Source organism: Rhineura floridana, chromosome 1 (genome assembly GCF_030035675.1).
Source record: "Rhineura floridana isolate rRhiFlo1 chromosome 1, rRhiFlo1.hap2, whole genome shotgun sequence".
Taxonomy (NCBI): Eukaryota; Metazoa; Chordata; class Lepidosauria; order Squamata; family Rhineuridae; genus Rhineura; species Rhineura floridana.
In genome coordinates, this window is record NC_084480.1 from 87313826 (window position 1) to 87331343 (window position 17518).

At 40.0% G+C, this 17518-nt stretch overlaps 2 protein-coding genes across 7 annotated transcripts in view; one reads left to right on the forward strand and one right to left on the reverse strand.

Moving 5' to 3' along the window:
- Positions 1–213: 213 nt before the first annotated feature.
- Positions 214–3795, reverse strand: HINT1 (histidine triad nucleotide binding protein 1). The gene is made up of 3 exons (XM_061625589.1): positions 3112–3795; positions 884–988; positions 214–545 (listed from the first exon to the last, which is right to left on the reverse strand). Exons 1-3 carry the CDS (start codon positions 3220–3222, stop codon positions 381–383), a joined length of 381 nt encoding a protein of 126 aa, XP_061481573.1. The 5' UTR covers positions 3223–3795; the 3' UTR covers positions 214–380.
- Positions 3796–4161: 366 nt separating this feature from the next.
- LYRM7 (LYR motif containing 7) overlaps positions 4162–17518 on the forward strand; it is a 42449-nt gene continuing 29092 nt past the window's right edge. For 2 of the 6 annotated variants that reach the window (XM_061625527.1, XM_061625537.1), the window contains exons 1-4: positions 4163–4380; positions 6345–6417; positions 8899–8969; positions 10913–10994. In XM_061625527.1, the coding sequence (XP_061481511.1) occupies positions 4210–4380; positions 6345–6417; positions 8899–8969; positions 10913–10994 (397 nt within the window). In that variant the 5' untranslated portion in view covers positions 4163–4209. The other 4 variants (XM_061625547.1, XM_061625564.1, XM_061625575.1 and 1 more) reach the window with 4 other exon arrangements.

Sequence of the window (17518 nt, forward strand, 5' to 3'; positions counted from 1 at the left end):
TATGCCACCATGAATTTTATGAAAGAAAGGCAGAGAATTAATATATTGGAGTTCAGTGATGAAACCACTAGATCAGCCTTCCCAAATCTTGCACCCTTCAGATAAAGATTTGGACTACATCAGCCCCCATGAACATGGCCAATGGTCCAAAACTTTTGGAGGTCACAAAGTTGGGATAGGCTGCACTGGATAATGTGAAAGAACACAAAAAGATGAGTCAACATACTTGCAACTTTATTGGACAATTGTTGCACAAACTTTTATTGTACTCCACAAGAAAGCGAAGTAACTGAAGTTACTGATCCTGACTGGATTTTGAAACAGTTGTTCACTACGTTCAATATATTGTTTGGGGGCAATATTCTTTCTTCTGCACCTTCTTAACCTGGAGGCCAAGCTAACTGGCGGCCACCAAGAACATGAAGATGTACATGGTAGACAGACTGACCACCATCTGGCCCTTCATTCACCACCATTCGGTATCCCCTAGTCAAGCCTAATTCAGCTGCACATTTCTTGCCCACAATAATTAAGTGTCCGAGAAGCTGAAAAAGAAAAGAAAAGAAGTAAACACACAGCCTTTATAGAGTAGCCAAAGCAGAAAAATTCAATCAGGAAAGTTTCAGATATTCAGTTTTCCTCACAGCTAATGTGGATTCTCATCAAATGTCAATTCACTTCCGGTCAATTTACCACTTTTTAAGCAATGCTCAAACTAGGACTCATATAGATCTTGCCTACAGCTAGAAAGATAACCTTCAAAGTTTGATCTAGTAGAAAATTGTTTTAGGATTTGTTTGCAAAGCTTATATAAACAGAATTTATTCTTGGCTTTATTGAAAAGCCCAAAAGCCCAAGGTAAAAGCCTTTAGGCAATACTTACAGTTTCATCAGAATCTTGCACTTGAGATAACTGAGCGATAGGCTTCTTGGGGACCACTAAGAAATGCGTTGGTGCTTGTGGGGAAATGTCATGGAACGCAAGGCACTGTGGCAGGGGGGGATGGCAGAAGAGAAGGGGGAAATAAATGTCTTAAGACACTTCTTTTAAAAGAATATATAATAAATTTTTCAACCAATCTTGATTACTCCAGTACTAGAAGCTATGTACAGGAAAGCTATGTTTAAAGTGCTCCCTAGAGCTCATTATGGGAGGCTGGACTCTCTTCCTAAGGCAGTAACTTTTTTATTTTGAAACATGGTTATCAATTCAAGCAAAATTGTGTTATTGTACAGGCTAGAGATACAAAAAATGCTGAGGCCATGGAAATCTGGGTTTTTTAAAAAAAGACAATGAAATTGAAATTTTGGCTAAATAACTTAGCATTCAAAATTGTACCATTTGACATTTATAAGAAATTTTGGAACACTTTTATGTGTGCTTTCAGGAATGATACCCACTCTCGGTACCCACACAGGATTGCATCTCAAAAGTATAAATGCAATCCTAGAGCCGGGGACAGAAAGGCAATTAAAATGCCCATCCTAACCCCTCTCAGTCTTGCGCTAGAAGGGGAGAAGTGCAATCAGGGGAATATTCTTGTAATCTATCAGTTTTGCCAGGTTTTTCTTTAAAATATCCTTTCTCTCCCATTGGAAACACACACAGAATTGGACTGTTACGTGATTTCCATGATTTTGATCACCTTGATTTAAAAATCTATCTGCCTTACAACAGACCCAAATTCTGCAGCTAGATATTTCCTTTAAGAGAGGGCAGGTTCAAGAATTACCACCATCTCATTCTTAAAAGGAAATCATGAAAGAGAATAGTGACCTTCTCATTTCTACACAAAGGCTGCATGCAGACATCATGCTATGGAAGCCGCTTTGAGGTCACCTGGTGATGAAAAGTGGCATACAAATATACTAAATAAATAAATAAATAATAAATCATTGTTTATGATTAAGGGAATGACTCCACCCCCCCCAATTCAGAGAAACTTATTTCCAAGTAGATATGTAAAGGATTGCACAGATATTTCAGTATAGGTTGCTGGAAAAAACAGTTGGAGCCCATAAAGAAATTGCAAGCTTTGCTTAGAACAGACTTAGCATCATAAATGATGACATAAGCACTTGGTCTCCAGAAATACTACAGGCTATATTGAGATCCGGTTTCTAGATTTTTCACACTGTTATTTATTACTCTTACAGCTGGCAGACAGATAGTAATTCTCATTAGTACAGCAAGTTAATCCAGCCTCCATAACTTCCCATGGTTAAAAGGAAAATCCTTTTCATTTGTCTAGCTCAGTAAAATCCTTTCAGTGTGAGGAGAATGCAGATTAATTAGTGGAGGCTAAAGGACACTCCAAATAAGCATTCTAGAATAAACTTTCTACTTAAACACAGCCTATAACTTGATATTTTGCCTCTGCCAGACATACTACACACTTCAGTAAAAGTTCTTTACTTATGGTACAGTTGCATAAAAAATAATTTTCATTAATATGGATGAGCCATTTCTTCCAGTTACTTAATTGCTATGTATTACTAGTGCTACATGGTTTGTGGTTTACTGTTGTCATGTAATCATTGGTTTGAAAAGTTAGTTCACACAACTACTAAATTACATTTTACTCACATATAAAGCATAATTTGACACTGGCAACCCTACCCATAGCAGAGTTTGGCAGCGCGTCCTTCTTTCTCATTTCTGGGCCGGAGTGGGCGGAAAGAGAAAAGAAGTACAAGTAATGCCCCCAAAGGGCTTTTTAAAAGGAAAGGAGGCGGGTGGGCGAGCCTTTTCCTACTTGAGTTTGTCTCTTAAAGATTAGTCATGGTAGTTAATTAGAAACTGCAAGCGCAGAGGCAAAGAGCGGTAGGAAGGAAACAACGCAGGAGAGCCAATGCCTTTAACACCTTCGTTAGAACTTCCCAGAGACATCTGGCCAGCTACGACTGGGAGAACAGCCAACCAGCCTTCCCTAACCTGGGCCTCTCCAGAGGTTGAACTACAGCTCGCATCACCCCCCACTATTGGCTATGCTACCTGGGGCTGATGAGAGCTGTAGCCCGAATCATCTGGAAGAGGAAAGGTCCCTGGATAGACCTTTGGCGTGCTGTCATTGCGCCACTTCCCGCACAACTGGGGTCAGCCTTCCCCACCTTCTCGTCCTCGAAGATGATCTTTGCCGGGATTTCTTTGCGGATGATTTTGCTAAAGATGGTATCCCCGCCCGGCTGGGCCACCTGCGCTTTGCTGATCTCGTCAGCCATCGCTCCGACTGCTTCACGCCCTCCTAGGCCGGCGCGCGTTCTTCCTCCCGGTCCTACCCCTGTTCCCGCTCAGCCAATAACAGGCTTACGAAGCTAACGAATCACTCGGTTAGACTCCTGTCGCGTCTCACTGCTACAACGAAGCACTTTATTGGCACGCAGTCCTGTCCCTCAATTTCTTCCCGCCTTTCTCGCCGTTTTCTAACGAGTGCCAATCAAGCTGAGCAAGCGCGGCGATAATAAAACGGAACTTGTATGTTTCGGTCTTTGTATAAAGGGAGAGGGGATAAGAACACAAGTAGTTGCAGTAAAAAATAGCGGTGTTGCTCCTAAACTATTTTGGCCTATATTAACTGCTGTAGCCATTTCCTTTTCTGTTGCCTATTCATCCGTCCCTTTATACTCTACGTCTTTAACCCTTCCCTTTTTAAAAAGAATTGGTTTTACATCATTTTCTTGTCTAAACTACAACATTCAGGCATCCCAATCAAAAGTGACACCACAGCGAAGGGGAAAGCAGCGTTTAACCTATTTCCCCTCACCCCATAGTCCCTATGAAAACCTCCCTCCCGCTCAGATTTTGCAACTAGCGAAAGAGACCTGGCCATTCAGCTTTATAGTGTTCAGCTCTGTAGGTGGGGTGAATGGGTGCACCGCCCCCTCCAGGTGATGGTGCTGTTGATGGGCAATGTCAAGGCCTTTGCTCTCTCTTCTTGCGTTCTTTATCTTTTTTACCTTGGTCTAGGTCCAGGGTCAGAAAACCCTTCAGACAGAAGACTCCTTAAAATAGACGACTATCTTCTCTAACGTAGGACACATAACTATGCTCCTCTTTCTGGGGATGTGATCCTACTAGGTCTAGTAGGAGTGTAATGCTGCTTGCTTATATTTATATTCCACTTGTATATAAACCAATTTTTTTTTAACGCCGTAAGTCTCTATGCTTTCTTTAGTCAAAGGAAGCGTCAGTCGCTCTACAACTTTCTTATGTTTATAGACCGACAAGTCCCTCAAGCAAAGTTACTTGAAACAGTGAACCAGTCAGCTGTGTCTATCTTCATGTTTCTAGCTCTATGGCTCTCGAGACATACGACTCTACTGCGGCGTGCTGTATACTCCTTAGGAGAGGAGATCGCTCATTTACTGTCGTCCACAAGGGTAGAGTTCCTATTGGCTCATGGGGAAGCGGTGGCGTGTAATAGTGGGCGTGGCCTCGACGTTTTCATGCTATTCTGCTTGTTTCAAGGGGAGTTACTGTTGCGATGAGAAACCGGGAGGTAAATGTGTGCGGTGTGTTCGCTGGGTTAGAGGGAAAGGTATGGTGTTTGTAATGGGTGGTAGCAGGAGCAGCAGGGCTACCCTTAGAGGATGAGTAGGCATATGTTGTTTTATCCAGTTGCATTGCCCCTATTGAGATGGGTTGTATTGAAAACAGTATGTACACAGTTGGGCCTGGGGTCCGATATACCTACCGAGTTCAGTGGGATTTACTCTCAGGTAAGGATCCCCTTTATTTGCTGTGGTCAAATGAAAGAAATTGGTTAAGAAGCAGAAAGCAGAGAGTAGGAATAAACGGACAGTTCTCCCAATGGAGGGCTGTAGAAAGTGGAGTCCCTCAAGGATCGGTATTGGGACCTGTACTTTTCAACTTGTTCATTAATGACCTAGAATTAGGAGTGAGCAGTGAAGTGGCCAAGTTTGCTGACGACACAAAATTGTTCAGGGTTGTTAAAACAAAAAGGGATTGCGAAGAGCTCCAAAAAGACCTCTCCAAACTGAGTGAATGGGCAGAAAAATGGCAAATGCAATTCAATATAAACAAGTGTAAAATTATGCATATTGGAGCAAAAAATCTGAATTTCACATATACGCTCATGGGGTCTGAACTGGCGGTGACCGACCAGGCGAGAGACCTCGGGGTTGTAGTGGACAGCACGATGAAAATGTCGACCCAGAAAAAGGCAAATTCCATGCTAGCGATAATTAGGAAAGGTATTGAAAATAAAACAGCCGATATCATAATGCCGTTGTATAAATCTATGGTGCGGCCGCATTTGGAATACTGTGTACAGTTCTGGTCACCTCATCTCAAAAAGGATATTCTAGAGTTGGAAAAGGTTCAGAAGAGGGCAACCAGAATGATCAAGGGGATGGAGCGACTCCCTTACGAGGAAAGGTTGCAGCATTTGGGGCTTTTTAGTTTAGAGAAAAGGCGGGTCAGAGGAGACATGATAGAAGTGTATAAAATTATGCATGGCATTGAGAAAGTGGATAGAGAAAAGTTCTTCTCCCTCTCTCATAATACTAGAACTCGTGGACATTCAAAGAAGCTGAATGTTGGAAGATTCAGGACAGACAAAAGGAAGTACTTCTTTACTCAGCGCATAGTTAAACTATGGAATTTGCTCCCACAAGATGCAGTAATGGCCACCAGCTTGGACGGCTTTAAAAGAAGATTAGACAAATTCATGGAGGACAGGGCTATCAATGGCTACTAGCCGTGATGGCTGTGCTGTGCCACCCTAGTCAGAGGCAGCATGCTTCTGAAAACCAGTTGCCGGAAGCCTCAGGAGGGGAGAGTGTTCTTACACTCGGGTCCTGCTTGCGGGCTTCCCCCAGGCCCCTGGTTGGCCACTGTGAGAACAGGATGCTGGACTAGATGGGCCACTGGCCTGATCCAGCAGGCTCTTCTTATGTTCTTATGTTCTTAAGCGGCAGTTCGCAAGGTTACACAAATTTAAAGCACGATCCTATGGATGTTTCCTCTGAGTAAGTCCCGCTGTTCTTTTTCCTGCGTAAATGAGCGCAGGATTTTAGCTGAAGACTCCAGTCGTCAACACAGTCATACGTAGGCGTAAGCCCCATTGAATGCAGGTGGGGAGGGGCTTATAGCATGCATACGATTGGGCCATGTAAGTAGGGTCATTCTGTTGAAGAGTTGCTGAACATAGCACGAATACTGTCCTTGCATATTTGAAAAAGTGAATGGTATTACTTTATTATTTTAGTTTTCCTCCCCCTCACTTGGTAAAGATCTGTGATACTGCATTTTGCAGAGTACAAGCGGGATAAGAATTCTTCTGCTAATAGAACGTAAAAAAATAATTCTATTACATTTACAGGTCTTGAAGCTTTTCAAATCTTTGCAGAGGACAAGGCAACAAGTTTTCAAAAATGATTGTAGAGCCCTAGAAGGTAAAAAAAACCCACCACTTTGCTTTCTTGTTAAAAACAGCTGTCTTGTGGCATCTTAAAGACTTGACTTCAGTTTGTTATGGTATAAGCATTTGTGGGCTTTACTGTAACAGGCAAACATGATTTCCCCTCTGGAAGTTGTTTTCTTGGTGGGTTTGTGGCATCTTTGCCAGAATAACTAACAGATTTATAAATAACCCTGCAAAAAGGTACTTTTCGTAGCCCTGCTTGGGGGTGGCAGAAGCTTGGAATGGAGGAAGGGGCTTTCATTCTCTGGCAGCCCCCTTGGTTTCTGTGCTGGGTGCAGAGGAGGGACTGAGTGCTGTATCCCTGCTAAACAACCCACTCACTCATCTGTATGTGGTTTATTGTTGCCAGTGGCAAGTACAAATGCAAGACTGGTAAGGAGGTGACTTCTTTGATGAGCTGTATCTGATCCTGAAGGCATTTGTGCCAGTTTGAGGTAAAGCAGGATATTCCTTACCTTCTGACTTGAGGATAACCATTTGAGACATGACAGATGTACCTGATACATGGTAGGAATAACACAAGTGTGCAAATGAAGCCTATTTGAATAAAATAAATTTAAATATACAGGAATATAAATTGCTACAATAGTAATAGAGCAACTTAGGCCTCTTCACCTACACAAATGATGCACATAAGTAGTAAAAAGAGGAATGTCTAATTCCTTGTACAAGTTTTTAATTTTAAAAAAGCGTAAGCCCTAAAACAAGGATCTTTCATTTGTCATCAGTTGTTTCATCGGCACTATCCAGAAAGGCAGTGGCCTTGATAATGAAACTTGGTACTTGGTACTTGGTAATGAAAAGCCATTCTAGTTGGGAGACAATCATTGTTGGTGTGTCTGACAGTCATAAATACCTTGTGATGTGTTCAGACCTCATCTGCATCACAACAGGCATGCAGTTGAAAAAATCTGTAAAGCTGATAGGAAAATGAAAATCATTACTGTATTGTGAAATGGGCTTCAGTAACCCTTCTGACACAACATTTGCATGCATTTCAGCATGTGGGTCCTAAGGGGAGGTTTTGAAGAAAAACTGCTGCCCTGCCTTCTGAATATATTGTCAGCAGCTTATCACACTGGTGTTTAAGCTCTGAATGCGATGCACAGATATAATTCAAGATGCTATTCTTAACTTACAAAGCCCTAGATCTAGACCCTATAATACTGAAAAGACTTTCTTCTTCCCTGTATTCTGTAAAACGACTCAGTTGATTATGCTCTTCTTTATTTTGTATGCCACATTAATGCAACAGAGGTATATATATGGGCTCCTTCTGGGAAGAAGGATGATATATAAATGTAATAAATAAATATACAATGTTAAGCAGACACATAAAAGGTTAAATCGTGTAGCCCCATTCCACCCCTTTGCAAGGTAGTTACTCAAGGATATTTCCTAGCAACTTTTTTACTTAATTTGTACTGTATGTGGATGATGCTGTTAATAGATACAGGAGCATTACTCCAAAGTTAAGCTTAGGAACAAGATGATCTAAGGGCCATGTTATTCCTATAGCATGATGTCAGTATAGCATATAATGAAGCAGTGCTAGTGACTCTTTCACAGATACAGAACTGTGTTCTTCTGAAGCCTTGCCTAACAAGAGCATCTTGTTGGAAGTGTTAAACATTTTTATTTAAGCTGCAATTAGCACTAAGCTAGGGAGTATTTTAGCATACTGTTCTATATTTGTGTGATGTCTAACTGATACTTGATACAGTAGGGCCCCGCTTTACAGCATTCCGTTTTCCGGCGTTCCACTGGTGCGGTGGCTTTCAATTAGGGGAATTCCCCGTTTTAAAGCCGATTTTGCACTTTTGCAGCATTTTGTGTCATTTTCGCGCAACGTGGCCCATTATAGTCAATGGGTTCTGCTTTACGGCAATTTCCACTTTACAGCGGGGGCCTGGTCCCTAACCCGCCGTATAAGTGGGGCCCTACTGTACACAGTCTTTGTCGCTAACAGTTTTTATTTATTTAAAACTGTGTGGGATAGAACCAAAACAGCATATTCTTCTTAAATCAATGTATTCTTCAAAGACTCATTTAAATTGAGTAGGTTTTGAATTTAAGTAACATGACAACTTTGATTTCTAATACTTTCTTCTATAGGATGTTTTATGTTCAACTGCACAATGGTTATAGTTGCATGAATTGCAACATGCAGTGGAATCTAACTAGATTTAAATCTATACACTGTGAAGAGCAGCATAAGATCGTAGTATCTTATATTAGCTTGTTGGGAAATGAGCTACTTTTTACCCCAATTCCAGTGCATGCAAATATGGCTCTGGTAATAGAATTATGACTTTCTGAATATCTGTGTATGTTATTCTACTGTGGAATCAGGTCAGTGACTGAAATAATCTGTTACATGTTTGCAAAAGTAGAAACTGCATATGACAAAATGAAGAGACATTAATCTCCCCACTTCTCTCTCTTTCTCCAGCTGCAAGACTTAAGATAAATGAACAATTCAAAAATAATAAAGATGAGACTTCTTCTGAAAGAATAGCGGAGGTACTTTAATAGAGATCCGTTCCTACCATTGCAAGTTTGAACTGGTTTAAAAGACACAGGTCCCCCCTTCCTGACTGCCTCTCAATTTCCAGGCTCCTTTGGGGTATATGTAGTGGAGAATTCTGAGTAAAACTACAGTATGTTCAGTACCCTGCAAGGGGGAAACCATGGCAGTGAAATTTAAAGCCTATAGCATCAATGCAGTCTGAGAAACAGATGGGTTTTTTTGCTACTGGAGCAAAGGACAGCTGAATAGAAAAACAAAGCTAAATTGCTTACAGTATTTAGGGTCTCCTTTAGGTTGGGAAACACATTTTTTAAATAACTTACTACTTCAGTTTGCTAATGAATTAAACTCTGCTGAAACATGAATTATAAATGTTCCATTTTGCCACCTGTGAATAAGTCTTCGCGATTTCCTTTCAGAAAAGATTTTCCATTCACTGAACTATTTCCTTACAAAGGCTGCCATTTATAAATATGGGAGTTCAGAAAGAAGAACTCTTAGTCAGAATGGCATTCCTGAAGGTTCTGTTGAGGAGAGCAAAATAAACCTAAATCTGCCTCAACAATAATTTGCATGTAAAGCTAGGACAAGTACTTTAATATACATACAAGATGAGTAAAGTGATATCTTTCATTGAAAAAATATTTGTAAGAGTCCACTTGCAGAATTTGGGACAGTGGAAGAGATCACCTTTTATAGCTTCCTCCACATAGTAACAGCTGTGTCTAAAACCATTTAAGCATATATATTTGTGCTTTCTAACGTGAGGTGAGCGAGCTGGCTCAAAGTGAGCCCTTGAGGATGCATTTGTGAGTTTTAAAATCTTAGTATATTTTAAAAAATGAGATAAGCTTGTAGCCCATGTCAGTTTTGAAAAATGTGATGACAAAAAATGTTAAGATTGGAAAAAGAAGACCAAAGAGAACTTGTGCCTTGCATTTTCTGGTGTGATTCTTTCAGTCAATATATCAAGACAGTTTTAAGTACAGTAGGGCCCCGCTTGTACAGCGGGTTAGGGACCAGGACCCTGCCATAAAGCGGAAATCACCGTAAAGCGGAACCCATTGACTGTAATGGGTCATGTCGCACGAAAATGATGCAAAAGCACAAAATCGGCTTTAAAAGGGGGATTTCCCCTAATTGAAAGCTGCCGCATCAGTGGAACGCCGGAAAACGGAACGCTGTAAAGCGGGGCCCTATCGTACCAACTCATTTCCCCTTCTCACCCCACTCATATTTAAAGGTAACCTTTTGGATTTGAAGCGCAACATACCTACCTCATCTGTATAATTTTCATGAGGTTGATAAAATTGCAAATCTGGCTGTCTGGAACTAAAATAAGCCAATTACTGTGCTCTGTGCCAAACAGTATAGTTCTGCAAGTGTCTGAGTTGAACATATTGTCCACAAATGTATGAGGGATTTTTGTCTGGCAGTCAAGGAGTTGCTGTGTAACTGTGTCTTACATACAGTGTGATGGTGGTTTGCTTGCTTTTCTAATAGTAAGTGAGGTATGTACTACTTTACAAGTCTTTGTTTACAGATAATTGTGATTAAATTATAACCATGTGTACTCTTAAAAACTTATGGTCCTATTAACGATGTATGCTAAGGGGAAAAAAATTATGTATTACATGGTTATTGCACAGTGAGAGAGCGAGCTGTCATTTAAAAAAAACAAACCTGTTGGCATTTTGGAAATCCCAACAGATTACTGAGGGATTTAATTGGAAAGGGGCCTTTTTGTCTGGTCTGAAATGGATGTTATGGTATATTGTTCCCAAATGTGGAGCTGCTTGAAAGTCTCATGCCAATTCTTGAAAATTACTGAAAGTAACATCTTTTGAACGCACCAGAGATGAAAGATGTCTCCAAAAAAAGAACAAAAAAACCTGCGGTGCCATTCCATGAATTCTATTTTTTCTTCTCTGAACAGCTTATAAAAATAGGTTCAGATGTAGAAGTAATACTCAGAACGTCTGTTCTTCAAGGCGTTCATGTGGATTCCAACAAACTCTGTAAGTAAAGAATCTTTGCTTTGGAAAGTTGTAAGTGCTTCCTGTCTGCTTTAACACTAACTACTGTAAACGTTGTACAGAATATCATACTTGTTCTTGGGTACATACCAATGACATGTATTTAGAATTGCGTAGCCTTTTAAATCATGAAACAAGGTTTCACATTTGTGGTGGTTTTCTTCAGTTTTTGTCTTCAGCTCTGATTATTGGATTATCTTCAGAATTCAGGTTCATTTGGATTGAGCAAGCAGAGACGCTGATTGAAGCAAGCAAAGTTGGTTTGTTTGTTCATATATTTATAAGCCACACTTTCATAGAATTACATTTTTTTTTTATTTGTTTCATTTTTAAACCGCCCATAGCAAATAGCTCTCTGGGCGGTGTACATTGAGGTGGCTTACAACACACAGAGACACAGTAACATTTAAACCCAATAAAACCATCATTAAAAATAATAATTAATAAACGGCTGTGAAATCCAGGTAGTTTCTGACACTTCTCACCAGGTAGCTTCCAACACTTTTTATCTGAAATAAACAGTAGAATTTGGGAGAAATGCCAATGTAATTTTGAAATCATCTTTTACTTCCACAAAAGAATGCTTGGGTTTTCCTAGTTCTGCCTGCAATCATGATTCTCTCTGCAGTTTATAAATGCATATTTTTAAATGCATTTGTTTTGTTTTGTTATTTGGGAGTAGGGCGTTGCTGGGTTTCTTAATATTGACAGTTGTTATACTTTCCCCACCAATACCATAATCGAATAGTGGGTGAGAGCCAATGTAATGCAAGCGGGTGTCTGCTCACGCAAGATTTTTCATTCTCCTTGCCCCTGCATGAGACTCCAAATTCAATCCAGATGACTGGGAGACTCTCTGGAGCAGATTTTGGGCCATGCGGGATATTTGAGGAGGAAGAAGAGAAACCAAAAGTCCCATTGCACAAGTGGGTAGACATCATTGGAAGTCACCTATTATATTGCGTTCGTTAGCTAGACGTATCAAAAATGGCCAGTTAAAGGAGAGTGTACATGTTTGCTACAGATTTCTAACCTGTACTTTCCATTAACATGAGAGATGTAGTAATATCTTGCATTTTAAAATAGAAATTATCATGTTTAAAACAAAACAGCCCTTTCAACTTAAGCTAAATGGGCACAAATCCAACTATAGTTCTTCACCTGCAGACTTCCAAAAGAGCTTTGCACTGGCAAGTTATAGTATTTCAAATTAATGCAGGCAGATAGAACAAAATAGGGCCTCCCATCATACCTCAAACTCTGTAATTGCAAATCTTGCTGAGCAGATGCAAGTAAGCTTACTGAGAAGAAAACAATTGCACTAGTATGTGTCCTATGTAAGAAGCTGCCTTATACTGAGCCAGACCATTGCTCCATCTAACTCCGTATTGATGCTGACTAGCAGCAGCTGTCTAGGGTTTCCATTACCTTGAAATGCCAAGGATGAAATCTGGGACCTTCTGCATGCCAAAATATGTATTCTACCACTGAACTGTGGCCTGTGTTTTATTCTTGCTCATAAGACTTCTTCCGTTGGGATACTTTTGAGCATGAACAATCTTTCTTAGGAAGGAAGCAGCACAGCTCCTTTTGTGTAACAAAAATCAGTTTATTTGAAGGAAAAGAATGTATCATTTTGTGTTGCCATGGCCAATGTCTGGAGCAAGATTAATATAATGAAAGACTAACATAAAGAAACATAACATGCCTCTGGGTTATATAAAAACTTGGCATGGCAGGGGGGGATTATGTTATAAAACAGGGGAGAAGATTTCAAGTTTGCTTAGCGATCATGAAACTTGTCAGCTCTATAAGTCATCTTTTTCTCATTGAAAGCAAGGTGGCTACTTTTGGGAGTAAATAGTTCAGATTTACCAGGCCAAGTTATTATCCAGTAAAGTTTATTTAAAATTAATTATCAGGATTGGTGCTGGAGATGGGTACCCCAATCCAAGCATGTTTACTCAGAAGTAAGTCCCACTCATTGGAATCGACCTGTTTTTATAAGAGTGCTTAGAATTACCACCTTACAGTGCAATCATAACCATGTCTACTGAGAAGTAGGCCCTATTCAATTCAGTGGGACTCTCTCCCAGGCAAGCAGGATTAGGATTACAGCCTTAGAAAAGCAATGAATTTCCTGTCTCATTTCTTTGGGCTGCCAGATTTCTCTTTAAAGACTTGCCATTTAGTCTAATGGTGCTCTATCACTGGACTAAATGATCATTTTTAAATGATAATTTAAATGGGGATGAAGCTTTCTTAGTAAAGATAAGTGTTGTGGGCAGCATCTTGTTAAACAAGAGGATTGTGGGGAAGAAGGAGGTTGTTTAAAACAATGCTGCACAGATTGTCAAGTAAAATTATATGTTACTGCATGGGGGACACTGGCTATTCAGCTTGCTTCTGCTTGGCAGATTTAGCCATTATAAGTAGATATTTCCTCTGCAGTGTCTTACCATATGCAGAACATATGTTAATTATTAATTTTTGAGTGTCTTTTTAAAAATGATAAATGAATTGCAATATTCTCTGAACAGCCTTTTTTATTTTGTGAATCCATGTGTGTTCGGGTACATCTTCCTTGTGTTTATTTATTTATTTAAAATATTTATATCCCGCCCTTCTACCCTATAATAGGGCACTCAGGGCGGCTTACAATAAAATCGAGCACGTACATAATAAAACTGTACACAATAAAAATCACAAAAACATTAAAATAAACTAAAATACATAAAATGCAATTAAAATACATAAAATTATTTATTTATTTATTGTATTTGTATACCACCCCATAGCCAAAGCTCTCTGGGCGGTTTACAGTAACTAAAAACATTAAAACAAATATACAAATTTTAAACACATCTTTTAAAAACAATTTAAAACACAATTTAAAAAATGTAAAACAATTTAAAAACACATGCTAAAATAATATATATACATATACATACATATATGCATATACAGGGAGTGGTACTGAAGAGACTACTGAGGTAAAAATTAACATAGAAGGCATAAAATCAGTGTCAGGCTCTACCTTCAGTCCCTCTGTTTATACTTATGCAGTGCTTTCTTCTTGATGTGACTGTAATTAAGTTTCTGGATTATTTTCTGACTTTACCTGTTTCACAACAGATTTGTGAACTTCACTTTTAATCTAGAAACGTTCCTGACTGACTTTTATGCTGTCCCTTCCCATCACAGAATCCCTCATTCCATACATCTATGCCAGCCTCTTTTTAGACTGTTATTAATTGCTGGTGAATTGCATACCTGTGGTTATCACAAGAGGAGCAATAACATAAGTTGGCAGAGTGCATGCTTTGCACAGAGAGACACCACTTGTGCAGACCACTTCCTGAGAGAGCCAGAGTAGACAGTTCTAGACTAGATGGACCAGTGTCTGACTCGATGCAAGGCGGCTTCATATATTTTTGCCTCCTTTTTATGTGAAAATCTTTTTGTGCCATAATAAATGTGTTGGCCTGTCGTGCCACAGGATTCTTTATATTTGCTGCAACATACTGACACAGTTGCCCCTCTGGAGATACTTTCTGCTGTGTTCTTACTCTTCACTTTATCCCACTTTAAACATTTTCGCTTTACTATATAAACTTTCTAAACTGTTAGGTGCCCCGTTGTTGGATGGTAAAAAAGGTAAAGGTGTCCCCGCACTTGTAGTGTGAGTCGTTTCCGACTCTTAGGGTGACGTCTTGCGACGTTTACTAGGCAGACTGTATATATGGGGTGGGATTGCCTGTTCCTTCCCTGGTTGGATGGAGGCACTATCAAAATGTTCTTTTTCTCTCCCCGGTCCCATTCATAACTTTCACTACTCTTTAAGTTCTTTCAGTTTATTTTCTTACTGTTTAACTGTCAAGTTTTTAAAATTGCTGTCTAGTTTGGTCTTTAATGTCTCTTTTCCTATGTCTGTGACTAGCCAGTTAGCTGCAGTTTTTCCCCAGGTTATCATGCTGTCAAATCAACTGTCATTATTCCAGTGTTCTAACGATTGCTCAGATCTTTGCCAAACTTCTCTGCGTTGATGAACTAAGAGTGGCTTTCTGTATATGTCCTCACATTTTGTCCTTCATTTTCCAACACTGTCAGTTTTATTTATCCTTCCGCACATGTTCAGAGACAAGGCTGTGAGCATTCCTGATGGTCTGTTTCCCCCTTCTGCCCTCTTCCCCCTTTTTAATCTGTATTCTCTTTAGAAAATATTGTTGAGGCTCCATCTGCACTCCACATTTAAAGCAGTATCATGCCATTTTAAACAGTTAGGGCTTCCACCCAGAGAATCCAGGGAACTGCAGTTAGTTAAGGGTCCTGAGAGTTGTTAGGAGACCTCTATCCATCCAGAACTAGAGTTACCTGGAAGGAGGGATTGATTGTTAAACCACTCTGGGAATTTCCCCCTCAGAATACAGTTTTAAGAATACAACTAGAGGTATTCTCCTATGTCCCACAGATTCCAGCTTTCTCCCTGGACCTATGCAGCTGTTGCCGGAGAGCATTATTTCACTGCCCTTTTGGTTTCCCTTCATGAACACCTTGACTCATGTTTCGTTTAATTAAACTTTCATTTAACGAAAGTTGCACAGAACTAATAAGTTAGAAGAAAATGCACTTGGAAGTTCCTGCCAAAACCTTCAACTGAAATGGATAAGGGAGTGTCTCCTTCCATACACTGCTGTGGGACTTCCTGAAATCACCTGTTCTTGCACTTCTGAACTCCAGAGCCCTCTTCAGGCAAGCAGAACGGAACATTGAGCATGAAACTCTGAAGGGAGCTTCTAATCTCATTTTGCTGAATGCCCTTAGAATCCTCTTAGCATTAGTCGTAGTCGACTTGGAGGCACATAACAACAGCAGTATCTGGGAACCCTGAATATGGAGGTTTCCTGATCACAGGGAGGCTTCTGCATTTCTATGTTCTGTTGTCCCAATGCTTAGAATCCCCACACTTTCCCCCTGTGTTTCAGACTGAGCAAATGGAAGGAATGGTCTAACTCTTACCATGCTAGCTTCAATTCCCACTGTAATCCCCCGTTTGTCCTCTCTTCTGAAAGCCAAAGCAATCCACAACACAGCCTCCTTAGCACCATCACTTCTCAGCCCTCCCTTGTGTCTTTGAGACAGGTTTCTAAAATTAAACCTCGACATTGCCATTCTGTTTGCTTTCTCAGTAAAATTCTATTTTGGCAAAGCTCTGGGCTATTATTAGTATTAATTGAATTTATATCCCACCCTGGCCTTGTCTCTGTTGCTCTCCCCAATACTTTATGAGGGCATGCACTATCCAGATTTCGATTCAAAACTGTTCATGGTGTACTTCTTTGGAAAATGACTCAGGGCTGTGGAGTCGGTATGGCAAACCTTCGACTCCTCTGTTTTTCTACTGTCCGACTCCTTCATAAATGGCAAGTGTATATTAATTTATTAATATAAATAAATTACTATTAATATTAAAATATTAATTTTATTTTGAACCCGGAGTCGGTACATTTCTACCGACTCCGACTTCACCCAAAATTGCTTCCGACTCCACAGCCCTGGAGAATGTGCTAGTTTCTAAAACAGCTATACTGGATTGCCATCAGCCTGTCCTCTGGCAGAATAGAACCAGGATAGTCGTGGGGAACAGTTCCCCACCAAACACATAAGAGCTAAATTCCCCTTCCTCAAACAATTCATGTTCTGGAAAGGCTTAATCCCATCACTGAGAGATAATCTGCACATTTGTAAAGAGATGTATCCTGAGCAAGAAAGGTAGAACAGCAGCCTTACAGAGGCTAAACAAAATTGGGCTGGTGTGTGTTGGTTAGCCATCCAGACCCTTGTGTACCCAGTCTTGAGTTTTGTCATGGATATAAATGTATTAAATACTTGAAGTACTTGCTTTACTAATGAACTTTTCATCTCTTGATTTTATTGTTGCTTTCTAAATGGCCCTACTTGCCCAGTCCTTCACAATAGCAGCAAAATGGATGTGTGAGTCAGTAGTAGTTAGCTTGTTGAATTTATAAGGAAACTCAGGTGCAGATGTCCATTCAGTTCTGAAGTTTCCTGTACATTTTTGGTTACTCTGTGAGCATAACCTGCCTCACAGGCTGGTGGTAAGGATAAAACAGTGTTCTGAGTGTCTTGAAGGTAGAATGGGATTAAAATTAACAAAAACTCTATTCACTAATAGGCAAAAAACCTATGGGGAAGCCATGACTGGGTATATTGGGTGTACAAGGAATAAGAAAATAACTCAGTATAACAAGCATAAATAACTCATATACATAAAGTAGAATTCACATTATAGCTCCCATTTCTCCAAACAGCTGGTCGGTTACCCTCACTTTCTCAACTGCCTACTCAGACATTTCTCTCCCATCTCCTTGGTAACCAGCAACACTAGCTTCAGTTCTGCACCCCTCCCAACTAGCTACTCCCACATAAGGTTTACTACAAACCTGTATAAAATATGCCTTTTCCTTCTTTGTGTCTTTCTTTGG